The 23,548-nt window shown below is 40.0% G+C and overlaps 1 protein-coding gene across 3 annotated transcripts in view; it reads right to left on the bottom strand.

Moving 5' to 3' along the window:
- Window positions 1-23,134, bottom strand: part of CNOT2 (CCR4-NOT transcription complex subunit 2) — an 86,743-nt gene extending 63,609 nt beyond the window's left edge. Inside the window, exon 1 of one of the 3 annotated variants that reach the window (XM_050324998.1) lies at window positions 23,007-23,134. Coding sequence is in view for 1 of the 3 variants with exons in the window: in XM_050324997.1 (XP_050180954.1) it covers window positions 5,138-5,242 (105 nt within the window). In the remaining 2 variants the exon portion in view is untranslated. Of the gene's footprint in view, window positions 1-5,137; window positions 5,258-22,311; window positions 22,331-23,006 lie in introns of those variants that run through there. The other 2 variants (XM_050325000.1, XM_050324997.1) reach the window with 2 other exon arrangements.
- Window positions 23,135-23,548: the final 414 nt, after the last annotated feature.

Here is a 23,548-nt window from a genome sequence, read left to right as displayed (position 1 = left end):
CCAGACAGATGATGTGATATTTCTGTTTCACTGGGATGAGCAACTCTAAAGTGTCTGTACATCCCATCCTTGACTAAGTAAAAGCTAATCCAAAGCAAACTTTACATTGGAAGCAGTAACCCATTACGAAGACAATCTAAGGCCTTACTCTAGGCAGCAAGACAGGCATCTAGACCAACACTTAATGGTTCTGAGCATTTCTGAAGCACTTTCCAAAGCAGGAAAGTCTTCACAGATGCTGTGCCCAAAATCACCCCAGTCAGCTGCATCCAACTGAACAGGATATATGCAAAATTTCCGGGCACTGCGCCTGAAGTTTAGTCTTCTAGTGAGAAACAAACCAATGATGCTTCAAGAAAACACTACAGTGTCTTGGGTCTCAATCAAAAGACCCCTATTCTGTTATTATGAAGAGAAAGGAGACAAGGTCACCATACCTTAGTGCCATAAAGAAGCCAATCAATCACATATTTTACTGTTAGCAGATCCGCACCACTTTAAAAAAAAAGGCCATAAAAAATACTTTCTCTCTGCAGTGCAATGGAACTTTCAGAAGGATACAGCAAAATTCCACACTGACTGCAGAAAGGGAAAGGTAGTGATGAGCTGCAGGACAGTAGTAGCATGATTGGTAAGACTTGTGGCTAGCACACCAAGTGCATCACGAAGAGAGCTTGTTGTGGGTTTGGGTCATTTGTTTGTTGGTTTTTTACATTAGAGAAGGAAACTGAAGTCAGTGGGGACAAAGCAGGCAATATGAACCTGCAGAGATACCTACAGTGACAGCAACAGAGTGAACATAGAGGGGTCATTGGAACTGGAGGTAACACTTATGAAGACTTCAACTCTGACTGTATTTCTGCAAGTCTGAAAAGAGACTGAAAAACTGAAACTGAGAACTCCAAGCAATGTAAAAGCCACCCTAGTTAGGAAAAAAAAAAAAAAAAGGCTCAGTGGACATCACCGTCAGCTAGAAACTCTGACAAAATGAAAGACCATCTGTTTTCAGGTCAAACAGCACAGATATATTAAAAGGCAGACCCTCTACAACAGATACAAATGTTTTGTCAAAACACAGGTATATTCCTTCCTAACAAAACTTCTCTGATTTTGTCAAGACAGCCAGACATGAAGGCAACACCAAAAAGATCCTCCTAGAAGCCTGGAACTCCTGACCTTTCTTTCCCAACAGCAGAAGAAGCAGAAGTCAGCAGTGAAGCACAGCTGTGCTTTGGTAACACCCACAGGTAAAAACAACTGAGCTACTGCAGAGTATCTGTGGGGTTGTGGGATGCTTCCCTTCCCTACTGCTTCTAATACATAGGACATTGCAGCGTGGGCAGCTAAACCCTAGAAGTAAAGCCACTGTCATCCTAGCACCTGGGGATGGTACTCTCTAATTGATCAAAGATGGCTAAAGACCTGCATTGTATTACAAAGTTATGTTATTCCCAGAAGATGTGGGGAAGACACATATCCACTAGTGTACCATACAAATCCACAGCCTGAAGCACATGCCCAGACAGGTTAAGTTAACAAGCATCCACCTCATCTGCTGTTTAAGAAAAAGAGAAGCTTTTGCACCAAGCCACCATCCTTTGGCCCTACCCTACACTACACTGAAGAGATCATAAAGCCACTACCACAGATACCAATGACAAGCAGGGCAAGTAGATTTAAAGGCCAGAAACTCTGAGTAAAAAACTGCGCAGCTCAGGGAAAAACAAAAACAGTAAAGTGTTGTCAGCAATTGGGAGGGCACCAAGAATACTCCAGCTAAAAACCATTTACAAATAGAAGAAATCTCTAATTCAAATAGCTGTGTGCATACAAGGATCTCTGTGTGAACACACGTATGACTCAGGCCTCAAAGGTAAAATGATCCTCACATCTGTTAGAAACCTGCAATAATACATATTTTTTTTAAGTATAGTTAAAGGAGTATTACATTCAATAAGGTGTTTCGGCAAATAACAAGTTAAACCAAGTATTTCTCCAACTTTTGGATGCAGGATCCGAGCCCCAGCTTTAGAGTACAAGCAGCATTTGGCACAGCGTGTGCAGAAACAGAACAGAGACAGTGCCAACAGCGACAACCCAGCCACTGGACACCGGGAGTTCAACACATATCTGAGCACATCTGTATTACTCCTGCTTTTTTATCTGAAGTTGATCAGTATTATATCACTGAAGTGAAGTCAATTAATAGGAAAATTGAATTTCATTCTATTTCATCTAAGGGATTATAACTTCCCCAATTTTTTTTCTACTTAACTCTTCAAGCACTGTATGTTTATTTGGAGCTATAAACACACACATGTGCTAGTTTAGCAGAATCAGGCACTGATGCAGAACTATTCTGTTTAATTTACTCAAAAAACATAGCCCAGACATGGGCATCTTTTTTCTCTAATCACTCCATTTAACTCAACACCACTGTACAATACCCCATGAATGTTTCAAGCATTTTATCCACTGTTATTTAAATGGCTATTAGATAACTCCAAAACGCCCTTATTTTTAGATTGGTAGTAGAGTAATTTTACAGTAATGTAGCAAGTATAACAGAGCAAAATAAAAGTGCAGTTCAGGATAAACAGCTACATATATCCTAAGTAGGACTTCCTATTACAAGGATAAGAAGACGTCTTCACCCTCAATATACACATATTCCTAAGAGAGGCTACAGCACATGACTTCAATAAATACCCACTGTGGACTTTATTACAAATACAAAATAATGGCTTATGCACTTGTCAGCTCTGCTTGCAAACAAATGCCAAATTATTGAGGAAAGTTAACTCAAAATATTGTTAGGCTTTTTGCTTATTTGTTTTAAGAACACTTTGCAGATGACTGGTTTCACTCTTACTGTCCCTATGTGGTTCATCCATGGATTCTGTTCGCTGCTCATGCAAGGAACAGGGGGGATGTTTGGAGCAGAGGAAGTAAAGGTTCTCTTGCAGCTTGTAGTGAAAACACGGTGAAGTAGGCTCCTTTGCTTGCCATGGGGCGTGCTTCTAGGCTGGGAACTGGAAGGTGTTGGTTTCAGCTGGGGTAGAGTTAATTTTCTAAAAAGGACTGTTGTGGTTTAACCCAGCCAGCAGCCAAGTACCACGCAGCCACTCGCTCGCTCGCCCACCAGCAGCCGCTCGCTCAATGCTAGAGACAATGATATTTATTTAAATACAAAAATACAGAGTATTTTATTAAGTTTGGTAAGTTTTCCTAGTAGTTTCATCCCCAGGCTACCTCATATTCCAATACTTCTTGCTACATATTTGCTGGCCTTTCATCCCTTAAAAATAGCTACTGCAATAATACAATAACAAAAGAAGTATTTGAAATCCTTCCATGAAAAATCAATTTTAAAATAATGCTGGTATAATGTCTGTTCTTGTACATATCTGGACTTTTAATATGATTTAGGTTACATACCAATATGCAAAACATTTTTTGAAAGTTCAATACACTCCAGTAACAAATTATTTGAAAAAAGTGTAACAGAACAGTTTAGGTTTAGGTAAAAAGATAATTAAATAATAGGTCTCTTTTAGAGTTTGAGTTGAATTGGACACACCTATATCCACTCACTTCCAACAAGTGCACAGAGCAACTCAGACATAGGAAAAAACTCCAAATGTCTCAAACAGAACCACTTAAACACCCAAAGCAACAGATTCATAATATTGTAAGCTCCATTTTCCCAAGACTGGCAATGAGAATTAATGTGATATGAGTTATTTTACTTTTTCTTCCTTTACATATTATCAAAGAGTCTCTAAAGCAAAAAGTTTGCAGAGAGTATTTTTTTATACTGGACAGGCCTTAACCAGCTGAGACCAGTAACACAAACAAAAGTTATGGGGAATTGTTAGCATATTTTGCTACTACACAGAAGAGCAAATCCCAGGTTTATACTCTTTACTGGAAGGTACTGAGTTGCCTCCTTCATTCCCTCACTATGGACAGAATGCAAGGAATGCAGCTCCTGTCTCTTCGTCTAAAGTTTGAGAAGCAAGACAAACATAGAACATACTATAAAAACTGCTATTCTTAGAGAAATAAATTCTACGAGTCTATTATAATGGATACTCAGCCTACAGCAGCCAACAGCTAGACCTAGGACTTGCTGTTATAAAGGTGGAAGGGTCTATCTGTCTCCTGGAAACAGACACACTGAAAGAAGGTAAGTATTTGAGTGCTGGGAAACATCAGAAAACTACCTTTGGATAAGACAGGCATATAGACAAAAACTGAATAAAAACAAAATAAAAAAACCTGAGACATGCAAGATCACAGATTTGAAGTTTCTCCTCCACAAAATTTATTTTACCATTAACTCATTTTGCAGATTCATCCTAACTGAACTGTTCTATTTTGGGTTAGTAGCTAATCAAATGACTTTCGTAAAAAGGTAATACTGACAAAGAAAACAGAAGCCTCCTAACCATTTGCTTACTGGCATGATAATTAAGCAGGCATCAAAAGCAGAACAAAAAAAAAAAAAAAACCAAGACAAAAAAAAGCAGAAATTATTCTGGAAATGTTGTGCAAAAGAAGTACACTTGCTGCAGACTGTTACAGAAACAGACATCCTACACAGAAAGAATCTTGGACTTCACCTCGACTCGGTCAATTTCAAATGGATCCTCTGTGAAACATCACATTAGTCACACCAGGAACAGATGCACATCATCTTACTTCAATGACATGTTTAAATTAGTTGGCGAGCCAAGATCTTGCTCCATCTATGAAACACTTCATCTATGACCTCTAAAATCTAATTTTGTGAGTAGAACCAAGAACACCAATTGTATGACACTTAAGCTGGAGAATAACCCAGCAAACTACCTAAAATATCTTTTCAGAAACTTTTTTCTGTCTTTTCCTGATGTAGCAGTTCTCTTTAATTCAGCTGCCTTGCTGGAAATCAGAGATAACTGTTAGAGCCTAAGGCAGTGCTTGCAAGCCTGTCTAGCAATGAACAGTAAAAAACAACTTTCCACGTTTATCAGAACAGGCTCTGCCAACCAACTTCTCTACTGGTTCTCACAGCAACTTTCTAGCCAGTTTACCAACTGGCAGGATCTCCTGGGTTTATGTTTAGTCGCTCACTTCCCTGTCTTACAGGTACCTGTGCTGGCAGGCCGCTGTTTGCCAGGAGGCATTTATGAATGAAGGGGAAAAAAGGAAGCGCAAAGCTCTTTGTGGTAGTAATGAACATAGTTTGCTCAAACATAGCTGTAACAAAGCTATTGCTCTGAAGCTGACATTTCGCTCAGAAGGCTGACGCCACAGAATAGTTTTATTTTGTTCCTCCACAGTCTCTTTCTGGGGGAAACCAGCACCTTGTATAAATGGTTTGTACTTCTTGCTTCCAAGACAGAAAAACATGACACTGTTCTGAATAGCCCACAATGTCCAAAAACTTAATTGCTATGCTTTTTCTAAAATCTCTCCATCTAATGCTTTTCACTTCTGTGATGGGGTGACTTTGGCTGGATGCCAGATGCCCACCAAGTCACTCTATTGCTCTTCCTTCCCAGCTGCACAGGGGAGAGAAAATAAGACAGAAAACAGCTCATATGCTGAGATAAGGCAGTTTATGACAGCAAAAGTGAAAGTTTGCGTGTGCACAATCAAAGAGGGGAAAAAAAGAAATTATTCTCAACTTCCCATCAGCAAGCAACATCCAGCCACTTCCCAGGACGCAAGGCTCCAGCACATGTAGCAGTTGCTCCAGAAGGTAAACACTGTAAATAACAAATGTTACCCCTTCCTCCTTCTTTCCTTAGCTTTTATACCTGAGTTGATGTCGTATGGTATGGAACATCCCTTTGGTTAGTTTGGGTCACCTGGCCTACTTGTGTCCCCTCCCAGGATCTTGACCATCCCCAGCCCCTTGACAGGGGAGAATGTTGGAGACAGAGCTGATGCTGTGCCAGTTCTGCTCAGCAGTAGCCAAAACACTGGTCTGTTATCAACACCTTTCTAGCTACCAAAGCAAAGCACAACACTGTGAGGGCTGCTGTGAGAAAACGAACTCCATCTCAGCCAGACCCAATACAACTTCCCACAGAAAACACCTTTTGCAGGCTATGAATGGTAACACAGGTATTTTCAAAAAATGGCAGATAAGTAAAAATAATTCTGAGAGACAGAGCTTACTCCTCTATGCCCTTGGAATTGTGAGCTGTAAGACCAGTTGCAAGGAATCTGAGAGATCATAGAAACAAAGAACAGCTTTATGACTTCCACTTTATAAACCCTTATGCAGTATTTCAGGGGACACCCTTCTTCCAGTCTTGTATGATATCTGTTTATCAAATATTAGAATCTTCCAGGATACTAACAGATTTCCAAGACAGGAGATTCAGAATCTGCTATCCCTCTCCTAATTCAGCTGCAGCAGTGGAATCCCTGGATCTGGACACTTACCTTCCATAATAACAACCCTATGGCGAGATCCTTGGAGTTAGCCAAGGGAAGCTAGACCTCATGCCTAAGTAACATCTGCATTAAGCCTTTAACAGCGACATTGTTTACTTAAAGAGCTAACAGAGACTTTAGAGACATTACTTAGGAAGTCCATCAGGTAGTTTTAGCACCCCAATAACCCAAAGTGTTCACTTAAAAAAGGCATACTTTAAAACAAAGAGAAGACAGCGCACTCAGTCTCCTATCTGGACACAAGTTGTTTTTAAGCAGGTGTCATGCTTTTAATTTTGGTGTATTTCCCATGAGAAGGTTCTATAAGAAGACACTCACTTGACACTTCACTTGACAAGTGAAATGTACCATAGCCAATCTTAGGTTATATCAACTCTCAAAACAAATCTACATGCTATGAAAAAAAAACCAAACCACAAACTAAACCACAACCAAAAAAACCCCAACTGACCAATTCTGGAATACATACCTGATGGCATATTAGTCTGGAGATTGCAACTCATGTTTGCAAACCAAGAACAAACACATACTTTTCACTACAGGATTAATAAACATAGGAAAAAAACAAACAAACAAACAAACAAAACCCGAAATCTCCAGACTTCTCTGTAACACAACAAAGACACACACACAAAAGGAATCCTCACTATTGTATCTATTAACTGCAAGACTGAGAAACTATAGGTTTCAATACTGAAATTAAACCCAGTGTAAGAAAGGTCAACGCTTAATACAAAAGGAATTTCACCTTTAAAAAGAATTGGCCCCTAAAGACTCTTCAAAATCACATGAAATAGAAGTTAAAATTTTTAACTCAAGTATGAAAGAGTGTCATGATCTTTTCTAATTGGCATAGTTACTATTTTATGTTATTTAGTATGGTTCCAAGGTAAAAAATTCTTTAAGAAAAAGTTTTCAATAAAATACAATTAACCCACTCATACTTTTCTTTCAGAGTAAAGCATTCCAAAATTATGACCAAACATTCAAAGATAAAAGCCTAAGTGAAATAGATTGTTTCAGTAGTTTACTCCTTTGAATTACACACGTGTCAGTTACAAGATGCACACAGGAGTAATACACATCTGCTGCTCTAACAGATGCTGCCTTTAACCATTTTCATATCTCTTTTTAGAAAAATGAGATTTTTACCATTACATTTCTTACCAGAGCTCTTCTTTTTTTAAAAAAAAATTGCAAGTAAATGTTTCTAGTAAGTCCATCAGTTTATATAAGTCCATCACCATCAAGTATATTTCTAAAGTTATAAAGTCTAATAGACAATTTAAAGAACAAACATATCATAAAGATCAATTTTAACACTACTAAAACTCAGTGATTCTTGAGTACGCTACATACTTGAAAAGAAATTAAAGAAAAAATTTTAAAAAAATGAAAAGCAACATAGCCTGATTTAGAACTTTGTTAGGACACAGAAATTGGTGAGAAGACCTATAGCTCATATTTTAGGGAGGTTTACATAATCAAAGTCTGTACCTTGGGTTAACTTCATACTGTCAGCATGGTGGCCCAGTAAGGGGTTTGTCACAACAAATCTCAAGTGAAGTGTTCAATTAGAGGACACCAAGTCATTTACTGAGGGAAGATTACACAGCTTGCAAACTTTTTATTCTCAATTACACTTAATTAATTTTATAGTGTTCTGATTCTCTACAAATAAGTACAAAACTGTAACTTAACCACATTTTTTAGTCAAAACTGGCAATTATTTGTATATGCATCTGAAGGAAGAAGTACATATTAAGAGACTGCAAAACTAATACAACTACAGTATGGCTACACATCATTATAAAATGATACATTAAAAAATTACCACACTTCTCAGCCAAAAGAACCTAAGTAAAGTCTATAAATAACAAACTCTGACTTTCCCAGACAAGGAAGGTTTAAGAGGAAATATCTCAGAGGCGCTGTGCCTAAAAAGGAGGCAGTAAGCACACAGTGAAGAGCCAGTAAACAAACCATAATTCAACACAGGCCCTTCACCAAGAAGGACAAGCACCACAACATAGGGATGACAGAGGGGGCTAGAAGAAAATATGAGTCCAGAACCGATCCCTAACAGGAAAATATGCCAACCACATTCTCATCTAAGATCTCAATAATCACTACTCACACAGGCACACAGACGCAGTCTTCAAAAAATACATAATCCCACCAGGATTCTACTGACTATACATTGTTGCATGGGTTTTAGCTTTGGGTTTTTGTGGGGGGGGTTTAAGATTATTCCAAGGTTTTCTCAACCATTAATATATTGTAATTTGCTATAGTGATACAAGACCTATTCAGGTTCTTATGCTTTAGCACAAGCCTAGTATCACTACTGCCTATTTACATAGGAAGAATTTTACCAAAACCCCAGGTTACAGGAAGAAAACGAGACCTGCATAATAAGAAAAAAATAACTCTATCTGGAAATAAAAGAATAAAGAAGAAAAGCTTTAGTCCAGCAATTCACAATGTCACAGTTACACATATAAGTTCATCCTACTGGAAATTACTGAATTGTTCATTACCTGCAGCATAGTTGCACAACATATAAATTTGCTGTATGTGTATTGCCAAAAGCATAGTCTGAAAAGGAGGAAAAGGGCACAGCACCACCTACAATGACTCTGACACGTTACAGTAACACACATACCCTTATTCATTCAGAGAGCAAATGCTCCTATCTGGTCTATGCATGTGCTTTCAAGGATACTTAAGTTCTTACATTTCTTTTCCTGGGCTTCCAGAGGCCTACATGCCTACCTCTTAGCCAGCTGAAGTCAGAGGACCAGAAATTTCACCTCAAGCATTAAAATTAATTGGAGAAAGATATGTGGGATAAATCTGGATCTTAAATAGACACCCAAAGATTTATAGCTGAGTCTGGGTATTAATTGCCTCACTTGTAAAATACAAAGAAGTGGAAAAAATGAGTCACGCTTTGCTTAAATAAACATCTTTACTATTTTCATAGTAGTTTTAATGTAGGTGAACACAACAAATGAAACTAAAACCTTCACCTCACCTTAGAACGTTCACTCCTCTTGTAACACTTTCGCTTTTAATTGCTTCACCTTTTTCCTCAACACATAATCCTCCCAAACCCTTGCAAATAAAGTATCTCCATTTACCACACGAACAATTGTAGTCATTCTTTAACTATGAAGTTACAGCTAACCCCTGCTTTCCAATCCATTTTTATAAGCATCAACAATCTTCCTATGGATACAACTTATCTCTTCAAGTGAGGCTTCTTTTCAGAAAAGAAAAAAATAAAATTCAAGAGCATACAAATACTTTTTAAGCATTCAACTCCAGGGCCATTTTCAAAAGGAATCTTTGAAAACTCTATTATGTTTTAAAGGTAAAATTCTGAAAAAACTCTTGTAACTTGAGGTTTATCTAACACTTCTAAACTAAGGACTTTCCAGAAATTTCCTACAGCTCTTCTTATACTCCATGTTCAGAGAACTGCAAAATAATGCAAGAGAAAGTGCACTTTAGTCTCAGTCTTATTTAAAACTGCCTTAAAATGCACTACTTTGGAAGAAGAAAAAACCATGAAAACATAGATTCAGTTTTAAGAACTTGCATTGCTACAGAAAGCACAGGCAGTAATACTGTGGTGGATAATCTTAGTCACTGCTTTAAGACCCCATATTCATTCACTTGGCCAAATTACAGGCTCTTTATGACCAAATACAATCTTTAACTACCTTTCAGGCCAAATTGATCAGATTTTTGTTTTTTAAGTAGCTAAGATAATTCAATCTTTTCTGAATGATTTTTAACAGAAACACCACTCCCCCACCAGCTGAAAGCATTTTAAAATTTAGTCTGTTGGGATGCTCTAGGATTTGAACACTGTGCAACACTGACAAGTATGATATGTTCATGTCTTAAGAGAGCACTGTGTACCCTAACAATGAAGACCTGCTCAAATCTGCTTGAGCTGCCAGGCTCTGCAACACCTCCCTGCTCACATGCCACATGGAGATCGTACAGGCTCTCTGCTGATCTACAACACATTTCACCTTCCTGCATGAGACCTCTGTGCAGTGGTGCAGATGTAAGCCTAGCCACAGAAAAGCTAAGGACACTTCATCCTAGGACTGAGAAATACTTTTAATTCTCTTATAAACCAGTTAGGTGCTATCAGGACAACAGCTAGGGGAGGAGGAAACCAGAAGAGGAATTATTAGAGTTCCAAACAGGAACAGAAAAATAACTTGCAGTAAGAAAGAGAGAGATGTGTAAGATGCTGATGGGAAAGCAAAGAGCCCCAAAGACCCAACCACTACAGCATTGAGAGCTTCAGATCTTGGACTCACCCCTTCTGGATTTTCTTGGCCAATGGACCAGGGACCACCTCTATCCTCCTCTCATTAATGACACAGAGACTATAGAAAGAAAACAGTGTGTCTAGCTAAGATGCCTAAATTCCACATATGTAAACTGATTTTATGCCTGTCTCTTTGTTTGTATTTTCATTTTTTAAATAATGCTGGGGGAGCCACACAAAGATTTTCACAAGTGTCTTCTGCTTCAAATATTTCAAGGCTATGCAGAAGCATTAACTATTCACAGCTGTAAATTAAATGAAAGATATTTCTATTATGAAATGTTACGCCAATGTCTCAGTTTCTCTATTTGTAATGCATGGCTGTCACTCTGGTGAGGAAATATAAAATACAACTTTTTCAAAAACATTATAAAGCACTTCCATGAAACTGTAATGAAGAAATTGGAGAGAAAACATTAACCCAGTATTTACTTATAATATAATTTTGGATAGCTCAATCTGAACAAGGAGATTAAAAAAAAAAACCCTCAGTGAGAGAACACCATGCATCCACTCTAACCAATGAGACCAGAGTGCTCTGGGGTAAACACCATTTGATGAAGAAAACTATATAACAGCGACATGGAGATGGATCCTGAGTTAAGATAGGAAAGCAAACCTTCATTCCAGCACTTCTTCAATTCAGATTGCCCTGAATTTGCAATTTTAACAATCACTGAAGCAGGGACTTATGTACCGAGGGAGGAGTTTGTTTGTAACAAAACTTCAAACGCTCATATAAACAGTGACCTACAACCCTCTTCGTTTATGAACTGAAAATGAGACAAGTTTATGACATGGCAATACAGAGATTAAGCATCAGGAAGAACAATGAGGTAATCCAAAACTTCATTTTTCGATCTTTTTCAATAAATTGTTGGGGAAGAAATGAAACTCAGTGAAAACAAGTGATGAAAGAAAAGCACAGGGACAAAAAAAACCTACCCAACGAATCATAAGAATACATAAGGTAGAAAAAGACAGGCATTTTGGGAGTACAGGAGAAAAAAAAAAAAAAAACTATCTTAAGTGCCTTGCATCTATCAAAACCCGTCTTCAGATAAAACTGAAGTTCTCAGCATCACATGCCTACTTTAACACTGGGAAAGCCTTCACCACTTGATGGAACATAGTTGCTCTTCTCTAGGTTTATGTACCAACCCAGCTCAAAGCTTCTCACACAAAGTAAAAAAAATTTTAAACTTTTAATGACTAAAATTTTAAAGTCTATTTGATATTACAGAAGAATGATTATGGGCAAGAATATGACCATCTCACCAGAGTTGCATAGATTTCTATCACTATCACTGCATACATCAACCTCAAATTTAAATTAGTTTCTAATAACAGATGCGTAATTACAAGGTATCACCAGGAGTCTCATTCCTACTCAAGGGACATATTTCCATTAGTAATCTAGCCATTTGTAATTCTGATTTTTTGCTGATTTTATTTTGCCAGTTTGATAGTTTCCACAGAGGTCAGACTCTCGACAGGAGCAGGACCTGGCAAGGTTTCCAGTTAATGACAAGGCCTTGTGCAGAAACCAAACCAAACTTGCTCTATCAGCAGCTGTCCATCTTGCTCCAAGATAGCATCCTTACTGTGACACCACTGGAGTCTCACCTCTGAGAAAAAAATACAGAAGAGAGAGAAAGGAAAAAAAAAAAAAAGAAAAGACAAAAGTAGAAGTTGGGCAGAACCGTGGTAGCCGTATTCAGAGAGAAAAAACACACCACCAAAGGGAACTTCCTTTTCTAAACCAAGGCAAAATTTGGTGTGTCTTCTGGGTTTGACACTACAAAGCATGAGGGCAACTGATTAAGCAAGACCATTTTCAATTTTTTTTTCTTGTTTCAGTATTAGTTTAACCCTGACGACTGGATTATTTTACATGTTCTTCATGCATAACAATTTCAGAAGCTTACCTTCTAAGCAAAATCTCTCATTCCCTTGGGGTTTTTATACACTTTTCGCCTTTCCACTAAAAACACTAGCAGATGAGTGTCACTACAATTATTACTGACTAAAGGTTTTCACAGAAAACAGGTTCATAACCAAAATATGATATCTCAGAAGGATCAAAACGTACCCACACAGTTTTATAGAGTGCCATATCAAGGGCAACATTAGAGAGATGTGAGCTCATTCTGACCCTGGGTTAATCAATAAAAGACTATCCCTTCATTCTATAAGCTGCATGTCAAAAAGGCAGATTTTGAATAACCCTCACATAAAATGTCAAAGTTTTGCTTAATTAGACAAGAAAGGGGTCACTATACCATCTTCCACAAAAATCTAAAACTTTTCATAAACACCAAGTTATACAATGAGTGCAGGATAAACACTGACTTCACAAAGTTAAATTATATTAACAGGACAATTAAGTGTTTAAAAACTATGTACTGATTCTTCACACAAAAATAAATGGGAAATTCTTTTCACAAAACTCCCCTCTCCTAACAACCTCCCATGAATGTAGTGGAACCAAGTTTCCTGACACAGCCCTGCTCAAACCAAGCCAGGAAGGCTCGGTGATAAAATGCCAACTGCCAGGGCCTCCTTCACATTAGCAGTCTTCTCTTACCAGCAGACAGACAGACAACAGACAGCTGTGGTGAGGAAACTGTGGGATACACTCATAAAAAAGAAGACTGGGCACACAAAAAACGAAATACACAACAAATGTGTTATTCTTGCATTTGGCTCCTGGACTCCTACTCTAGAAAGAGAGGAAATAAATACCAAACAGAACAGAAGAACATATTTGCTTATAAAAACATTGCATTTCTTCTCTACAAGCAAAGTACTGGGTGACAGGCTAAGTCTGGGCTGACACACCAGGCACAGAATAACACGGCCAGTCTGCACAGGCTCTTCTTCTCTGGGATGCTTGCCCCACCCTCACTCTCCAGCTCCTTGATTTGCCTAACAAAGGTCCAGACCTGCTCCAGAGTGGCTAGTGCACAGTCTTGGCCTTTCTACACAAAGAACATGGCACTCAGGAGCCCCTCAGGGAGAGCAAATGAATGTCCTTCCTTCCTCCAGACCTACAGTGCTCCAGCTGTGTCCCAGGGCTCTTTCTGGAGAGCCCAGAATTGAGGAAAATGCCAAATGCTTCTAGTCACAAGGCAAAGCTAAGGAACAATGATTTTGTGTTAGATGTCCTGCTCTCTTCTCTCACAGACACAGTCAGCAGTTCCCCAAGAACCGGAGGGATTGTCTCCCTGTCACCAGTACAAGGGGATGATACCCACAGGCCTCCAGGAAGGATGGTGCATTGCTTTGTGGTTTCCCCTCCCAATACATAAGCTGGGTCAAAAAGGTTTCTTAGCATGCACAACCAAAGAAAGAAGGCACAGGATGACAGGTCTTACTACAGCAGGCTGTTGCCTGCTGTTGTTGCCCACTCTCCCACTGAATGACCCAAATCCAACCTAGAAACAAAGCCTATCCATGTAGAAATGGCACATATCTAACTACCTGAATATATATATATATATATATATATATATGCTGTTTGGCCTCAGAAAGGACAAAGGTACCCCATACTTTGCCAAGGGTAACCCTCACACTGAAGCATGGGCTTCTTTTGTCATAAATACCAAGTTTTACAACTTTTTCAATCTTTCTAGATTACTTCGACAGTTGACAAGGAAGTCTGAGGGCTGACAGTACTTCCCCTGTCCCAAAGTTATGGATATCTGAACTAGACACTGCTACAAAATTAAATTATTTGAATTGTTCAGATAAAACAGTCATTAAAAAGCATCTACAAAAATCTCTTTTATTGTTAAAGTTCCAACCGAATGAAGGGACTACCTGTTTGCTTAGTTTAACAAGTATCTATTTCTTCAGAGCACTTTGAAATGATTCTTCACTGGAGAAACTACCGGATCCCTCAGGGAAAGAGAAGAACTTTGTAAAGTGAAGGACTTGGGATGTCAGTAAACAACACTATAGAAAATTAACTTTTAGAAGGACAGTAATAGAATAAACAACAGTTGTCTTTGTTCTGGCCTCAGAGTTTGAGAGGAACTTTCAGTCCTCTACTCAGAAATTTCAGCTGTGCTCCTAACATAGAAATATAGCAGCTACTTCAAGAAGTGGTGAAAAATGAGAACCCAGGTACTCCGTAATAAAGCTATAATTCTCAATAAATTCAATTTCTGATCCTTAAATTATGTGCACATGACAAGTTTGTTCTGTACAGGTATCATCCTATCAGCAAGACATGATGCATACTATCATTTAACATGTTATTTGCAGCCTGAATTCAAAAAGTATGAGAAAAGCCACATTAAAGAGATCAAAACATTGCTAAGACTACAGCAAGTGGTGCACGAAAACTAGCAGAAAAGTATAATTTGATCATAAATGTCTCCTAAAGTGCTGAAAAAATAGTGAGGTTTATTTTCAAGGAGATTTCGAGTTTGCCCTCAAAGCTGCATTAACGTGATTAACATCTCATTTTCATGTCTGCAGCATCCACGGACTTACAGAACTCTTACAGTACAGAGCCAAATTAAGTGAGAGGTCTCTGAGAAAGTGCACATACCTGTGAGCAGGAATCCCTGGGGCTTCTTTAGAGAAACAAATGTCTGCTGAACTATATAGTACCTTTCAAACTGTTGTTTTGCTCAGATATGCAGAGGAGTAACATACCTAACCATGCAAACAAGATATTTGATACTCCTAAAACACAAGCAAAGCTACTCTTTGGCCACAGACACTGAGAGTGAAAATATTTCAGATGTAAATACCCACAATCAAAAATTACGTAGGATGTGTTCTGCTTCATACCAGTAGGGATGAAGCCTCTAGGTGCTAACAATACAAGATGTGTTACATAAGACTATGCACTTATTTTTAGAAGCACATTACAAAATTAAGTACCGCACTGGAATCTGTTGCAGAGCCATGGACAGTTACATCAATATGCACAAAGAACAACTGCTCAGTTGGAGCCAAATATCAGATTTGAATCAGATTGGAGTTCTCTCCTGACAGTCCCAAAAAATACTGAACCATCTGAGACTATGAAAGTTAATTTACATTCATTAGATAAAGAAAAACCAAACAAAACCATAAACAAACTACTAATCATAAAGACATATTCTTTTCTATGAGCAGCAGAACTAATAAAAATTAGTTTCTCACTGATTGGTTCTTCTGTTCCTTAATACTTAAATCATGATAATCCTCAATTTCCTTTTCCACATCTTTTCATGACTTTCCCCCCATTCCAGAGAAAAGAGAGTTATGGTACACACACACTGCAAGTCTGCATATGCTTAGGATGCCTGACCAGCTGCAATCTTACGGAATTCATAGTGGATGAGGTCTCACTATTTCTCTTCCAAGAGTGTACACCAATTTGAACTTCCTTCCTGAACCTAGACACAATTTTATGAGGTCTGCAGAACCATAATTTGAATCTTAACTTCTCTTTCTGATTTAAGCTTCCATACATAAACACATTCATATAAACTATAAATTCAGTTAAATGCTTAACTTCTGAGTTAACTGAACATATACCTGTATATACTTGACCTACTTTAAATTATTTTATTTCTTGTAGTTCCAAACTTAAAACAATCCATTAATCACATTCTACTATCAACAGATCTTACTACCACCGTTTATTCATTTGTGGCCTATGTTATTCCTCTTCAGGCTCTCTCCTAAGTATAGCGGGGCCTATGGACTACCTTTAGTCTCTTGAGTTTTAAAATACACTTCTCAAAATTATTTTGTTTTAATAACTGGACTCTGCAGACGCAGGTGTTCACTAGCACAGGAAGGCCCAGCTGGAATGCACAGTTCTGGGGCAGTTAAAGATGCCTCCTCTTAGTGAGTCACTCGTAGTTACCAACCAGGCCTACACTTGGCCATCCCAGTTTCCAAGACTTGTCGAACTTTGCTATATAAACTAATTCAGACTAGTCTGAAATGAATCTACACTGAGGACCCTGAAAGAACTGTCATGCTTTAAAAAATAAATCCTTTAAACTACTTCCATGTCTTTGGGAAACAATTAAAGATTTGGATTACAGCTAATACCAACAGTTTGCAAATTCCTAATTAAACTGCTATGAAAATACTACTTGCCATCAAGCATATTCTGCTGGTAGTCACAACATACACTGGCCTGAGATAAGGAAAGTTCAGAAGAGCACTGATCTCTTGAAAACTACACTTTATCCTTGCTAGAAATTCAGATATTCCCTGTTTCATCATAGATGTCTCATAGGATTTATGTTCTAACCTAACTGAACTTGCACAAAATTGGAAGAAAACATGTATTTATTGTCCAAAACGTATCCTGAAAATGCCAAAGTTTCCTAAAAAATAACAAAAACAAAAAACCCCTCCATATCACAGTAGCAAAGGAACCTGAATTTACTTCAATTTGCATCATGAAATAAAAAGTAATACTGACTTATTCTCAGGTGTAATGCTGATCTTAATGAATCTGACCTTGATCAACCTACTAGAAATGTGCATCCACATCCAGGAAATAAGCCAACAAATTAAGATTTCAACATAAGGTACCCTTCTACTTTATGATGGTGCTTTTGACATGTTGGAAAAGGTACACCACACAGTGAAGTATCAAGAGTAGTACCAACACTGCAATAAAGTAATCAAACATCTCATTAAATAAGATTTTTTACGTCAAACAGTTTTACAGGTGGACACCATAGTGCAAGGTATTTTAACATTCAGAATTGCTCATCATCAAAAGTTGACACTGCATACAGTTGATTTATTTTTGAAAACCTTTCCAAATTCCACTTCTCCACATCACAACACATGGTATAAACTCTCAAGAAGAGAGAAGACCTTCTTCCATACATTTTTTTTAGCCTTAGTCTTTACATATAATACCTGCTTCACAGATATTTTCCTGCTTCATACATTTTTCAAAAATATAGATATTTATATGCAACAAGTACTTTCTAACAAACCTCATCCCTACTAAATGGTAAAAGACTTCAAGCATATACCCAAACAAGTCCCCTTCACAGTAGAGCAACAGAAAGAAGGTTGGCAGACCTTTTTCCATCATTATAATTCTCTGGCAACATTTCCTTTGCATGAACAGTTTTTACAATTAGAACAAAAAATGCATTAAAAATACTTACAAGGAATAGTCATTCTCCCTCAGACAATGCAAGGTTTTAGTAGGCTGGAAGGGTAAAAGTACTGTTCTAGTGAAGCTCAGAGCAAAATCTCACACAGTCATATAGACTGCATGATGAGTGTACACAGTCCACTGACAGAAGTATTAGCTATTCTATTCATTTTACACCAGGACAAGCATCATCCTACAACCCTTTGACAGAAAAGATAATATATGATATTACATTATCATTGCCTCTGTTACAAAGACTGCCTTAAAAAAACTTGTTTGCCAAGAAGTTGCCTACAAATCTAAACATGAACATTTTATAATTCAAAATAGTTGGCCATAATTAGTCCTACTGCTACTTTTTGGTGCCTGGAAACTCCTTGCTATTGTTTCCAAATACAGACATATTCAGATCGTAGTGAAAATGTTGTAGACATGCAATTCGAAACACAAAAGGACAGACAACCCAACTGCCATTTTGGCCATTTCAGGGATTTTAATATTGTTTTCCCTAACTATATACCTTAACTGCTACTGCTACCTAGTTCCACAGAAGCCTTGAACCACACAAGCAAAACACAGGAAACCATTATTCTCTTGCTACAGACTAGAACTTGGCTATAAATTGGTTAAATGATTTAAACATCACTTCAGTGTGTAACTCAGAAAGACAGAAAGCACAATTCAACTCAATCCATTGGATTACTGCCTGCTCAGCACAAGTAATGCAAAGTTGGAGTTTCCATTTTATGTACCACAAACACAGCAGCATGCTATACTACTTTTCAGTTTAAATAAACTATACCTTTTGACAAATAATTTGACCACAGCCAACTGTATTCAAACATCACTGATCCATCTCAAATGCATAAAAAAATCTGAAGGCAGGATTTTAAAAATGCTTCTGAAGTTCATTACACTACTCAATGCAACAAAAAAACCCAGAAAAAACTCAGTGACATAGGATAAAAAAATTATGCTTAAAAATAACCCCCCCAAGAATTATCCCAAATCAAAATGAAAACAGGAAGAAACAATTGTTTACTTACTACTAAATTTCTGGTCAACAACTCTCCCACTGCAATTCAACAAGACAAGGATGTATCTGAAAAAAGTCTTCATTGTAATCAAATTTTTTACCTACCAGCCTAATCTGAAAGGAATCGTCATAGGAAATGTAGAGAGTTGTAAAATTAAACATATTACCATTGGAAAGAACAATCAGATGGCAGAGCAACCAAGTCAAGGGTAAAGAAAAATGGACATATTTTCTGTGATGCTACTGATAACCACTGATATCTCAAGACAAATTACAGGGTCTCAGTAACATCTTTGGGCAAAGACCACTTGCACCTTGATTTGGAGCCTATTACACAATTAGACCAGAAGCTGAGCTAGTACATACCAACACAATACAAACATTCTGTTTTCATCAGAGTATTACAAATGAAAGATAAACTATAAATTAAAAGCAATCTGAACATTTTATGGTTGAGGTTTTGGGGTTTTGCCCATTTTTTTGTTATTATTTTTAAGGATAAAAACGCAAAGATTTTCAATCCTGTATAAAAATCTCTTGCTGATTGGTACAGACCATGTTTCATATACACACACCTGCCCCAAAACCAAAATAATTCCATAAGGACAATTTAAAATATCCTACTGTGCAGTATTTTCATTTGACACAATTCTTCCTACGCTGTTATAATGCTCAATAAAAGCATAGTTAGCTGTCAACATACAGCATCCATCATGAAAACTCCCAAGCAAAAAGTTAACAGACAAGTATCAATGCTTTAATGTCAATGAGACTACACACAAAATTTCAAGTGTTCCAATGCTTTTACAGGAACCTGGGTCAGGAGACCAACACAACACACACAAACACAGCACCTAGGTGCTAAAGCACATCTGCAAAGAAAAAAAAGGCCAATGACTCAGGAAACACAACTGAAACAGGTTGTATTGAATTGCTCATTTCAGTGCATGTGAGGCATAAGGATAAATTTCAAGCAAAAATATTAGCTTGTATAGCAGAATGTTTACTTACAAATTTTTTATTTATTTATATCTCAAAAGCCCAGATGAAGCAAAGTTAACCTAACTTGAACTTCTAAGCTTTTGACAACAAGCACTGAAATCCAAATATACACTGTATTAATAATAATTTTTAAAATTAGAAAAACTGTATCACTTAGAGAACAATCATTTAAATCTATGGTAAAAAATGTTGGTTTGACTTACTGTAGTTCTATAGAAACTGGCACAGGGCTTTCATTTAAGCTAACATTTAGAAACACACAACAAATACGGCAAGTATTCTGCCAAGAATTTAAGAATTTTTCTTTTTTTTTTTTTTCTTTAGGAACATATTTTTTTAAGGTGCCTTTTTAAAAATCTGTATTCAGTCAAATTACAGCTTTAAGGGAAGACATAATTTTAAACGTTTAATACATGAGTCTCCTTCCTTTAGAACAAAATTCCGTACTTGGCGCACTTTCTACGCTGCCTCATAGCAAAACAAGCCATTCAATGCTTCTCTTCAGTTTCCAGATCAAGTCAGAAAGCCAGGTGCAAGAAACCTCTAATTCAACTACAGTGTATTTTTAAGTTCTATTCACTTCTTGAGTCAATAAAAAGAAGGAGATGGAAGACATTTCTGAATAAACAAAGTTATGACACAAGGCTGCTTTAAAGCTATAATGAGGTTACAACTTTGCAATTACTGTATGATAAACCTTGCACCAACATGAAAATTAGTGTAATTTTTTAAGAAAACTACAGTAGAAGTTAAAAAAGCAATAACGTTCCTAATTTCAAACCTAATCTCTATCTAAACACAAATGGATTCAGAAATACAGCAAATATAGCAGAAATCCTCTCTGAGGTCTATCACTGCAGGTACATAGAATTTTTGTATGAAGTGAGTGAGGTAAAGACCACGACTTTCAGATGAAAACAGCCATGTATGGGACTGGTTTTTAGCATCCAGCTTCAGGACACATTAACTGCCCTATTTTTTCCACTGAACAACAATTCTCTAAAATTAGATTCTGCTAAAGAGAATTCAAATTAATTTTTTTTATAAATTTCTGGGGTTTCTTTATTTCCAGTTTTTAGCCAAGGGCTTTTCTTTCATTTGTTGATAGAACTTACACATGAACGGGTTGCAATAACAATGACTGCTTTGACAGCAATATTAAGTTTCTAGAAGAGATGTGTAGACAAGGTTTATCTACTACTACACTCTTAGCTTTATCAACAGCTTCCTGAAAGTGAAACGGAAATACACTTGCAAGTCAAGTCAGTCAGCTCTTGATAGTGAGTATTCAAATCCCTTTCTAAAATCAGAAGCAGTCAACGCCTTGAAGCTTAGCATGCCAGCTGAATTCTCAACATAAACAACAGTGGAAGTTGGGGGCAAAAAGAAAAGCAAAAGGCATTGGACACATAACATCATGTTCCAGATCATAAAACTTGATCTTGCAAGTTGTGTTCTATTAAGGTGTCACTATAAGAGAACTCAAAGTACATCAACACACAAAACTATTCTCCCAGGTCCAAACAAATATGTCTTTGCAATATAAACTTCAACAATTATTTTGCTCTTGCAGGTCTTCACAAGTCTTAACAGTCTGAAACATATCCAAGTTTCCAGAAACATAAAGGTCTTGACTAACTGATGTGACAGCAGGTTTGATCATCTTAAACTCCCTTCCCCCAGCTGAAGAGTTAAGACTAGCAGCCAGTCACCAGCACCAGATGTTGCTGCCGTGCAGGCACACAGGAATGTCTCCTGCACACACTCAAGTTACACACACATCCATACATACATATATACACATGAAGAACCCATAGAAAGTTCTGATCTTCCCCTGGGGATAAGAGTGCAAAGTTGAAAACAACTTTTTGCCTGATAAAACAAACAGCAGAAATGAAAACGTGCTTTTGTTAAGATGTGGATCAGGAGCAAAAGCTACCACACTTAACACAAGCATGTTTCCATTTTCCCACATTACAGGGCCTCCAAAACAAAGTTACGTGCAACTTCACAAAAACAAACCCACTCCAAAACCGAGAACACCCATTAGATGGTACCTTGCTTTCACCAAGAGCACACATACTCTAACTGGATGGCCAGCTCTGACTCTTGCACCTTTCTGCAACACTCTACTGTCCCCGTCTCATCCCTAACCTGTCACCCTGCGCCACCTCCTCCCCCAGCACGGGCCAGGTTCACGACAGAGCTTGTCACCGCGGCCCCGGCGGGGAGGGGAAGGCCGGCTCGTTCCTCTGGCGGTTGCGTTCGGTCAATTTCAAGTTTGTTTTACAAACACGTCCGAGGGAAAACCAGAACCTGTTTACACACCGCCTTAACCTCCGCCAGGAAGAGACTGGAACAGGCGCAGGCAAAAAAAAAAAAATTTCCAGGAGAAAGCCAGGCAGCAGCACCCCCGCCTCACCGCCGCTCTCCGCCCGGGGCCCGCGGCGCAGGCCGCACGGTCGCTCGGCGAGGCGCGGGGCCGGCGCAGCCCCGGCCGTGGGTGGCAGGTCCCGCTGCCCCGGCGCCGGGCCCGGGGAAGGCAGGGGCGGGGGCCGGCTGGGCGCGCAGCCCCGCGGGGACCGGCTCGGAGGGCCGGGGGAGGCCCGGGAGCGGCGGGCGGGGCGGCGGCGGGAAGGAGCCGTTCGGGCGGGCCGAGCGGGCCGCGGGGCGAGCTGCCAACGGCGGCCGCGGGGATGCGGGGCCTGGGCACGGCCAGGCCGCGGCCTCGCCCGACCCCGCGGCGCCCGGCGCCCGGCGCTGCCCGCGGCCGCGAAGGAGGGCGGGGGGTGGCGGGCCGGGCCCGGCCTGCGGCTGCGCCCCCGGCTCGGGCGCCGCGCGTCCCCCCCGCTCCCCCTCGGAGACAAAAGCAAACGGAAACCCGGCGGGGCGGCCCCGGGCCCACCGAGCCCCGCCGCGGGCCGCGCCGCCGCCCGGGCCTCCCGCATCGGGCCGCGTCCAGGACGGCGGCGGGGCCCCGGCGGGCGGCGGGGCCGGGGAGGGGTGGCCGGGGCCGGACTCACCGCATGAATTTTCTTGTCCAGCGGATCCAAGATGGCTGAGTATCCAGCACGGAGGATGCTGGGGGAGCAACCTTTACCCTCTGACCCGGCCGCCGCCGTGACCCCGCCGCCGCTCGGCCCGGCCGCCAGCGCCGAGGGGCGGGGGCAGCGCCGCCGCAGCGCCCGGAACGGCCCGCCCGGCCCCCGGGCAGGCCCACGGGGACGGCGAGGGGAGGGAGGAGGAAGGAGAGAGGAGCAGCTCCCTCGGCTGCGCTCCCTCCGCCTCTCGCGGGAGACGCGGCCCAGCGCTGGGGGCCGGGCCCACAGGCCGTGGGTCCCGCCGCGCCCCGCGGTTCCGCTGAGGCGCTGCCGGCCGGGGAGGCGCCCGGCCCGGGTCCCGTTCCGTGAGGGGAGAGGGCGGCGCGCAGGCCGGGGGTGCCGGGGCGCAGGGTGAGCGGGGTCCGGGCAGAGCGGGGCTCCCCGGCCCTCTCCTCGCCCCTCACCCCCGCGTATGCCGGGGGCCTATGCAGACCTACCCCGGGGGGACGCGCTCTCCTGGGGAG

This window comes from Myiozetetes cayanensis, unplaced genomic scaffold, assembly GCF_022539395.1.
Source record: "Myiozetetes cayanensis isolate MyiCay16 unplaced genomic scaffold, myiCay2020 scf3, whole genome shotgun sequence".
NCBI lineage: Eukaryota > Metazoa > Chordata > Aves > Passeriformes > Tyrannidae > Myiozetetes > Myiozetetes cayanensis.
The sequence above is the reverse complement of the archived record's forward strand: the minus strand, read 5'-3'. Positions and strand labels throughout refer to the sequence as shown.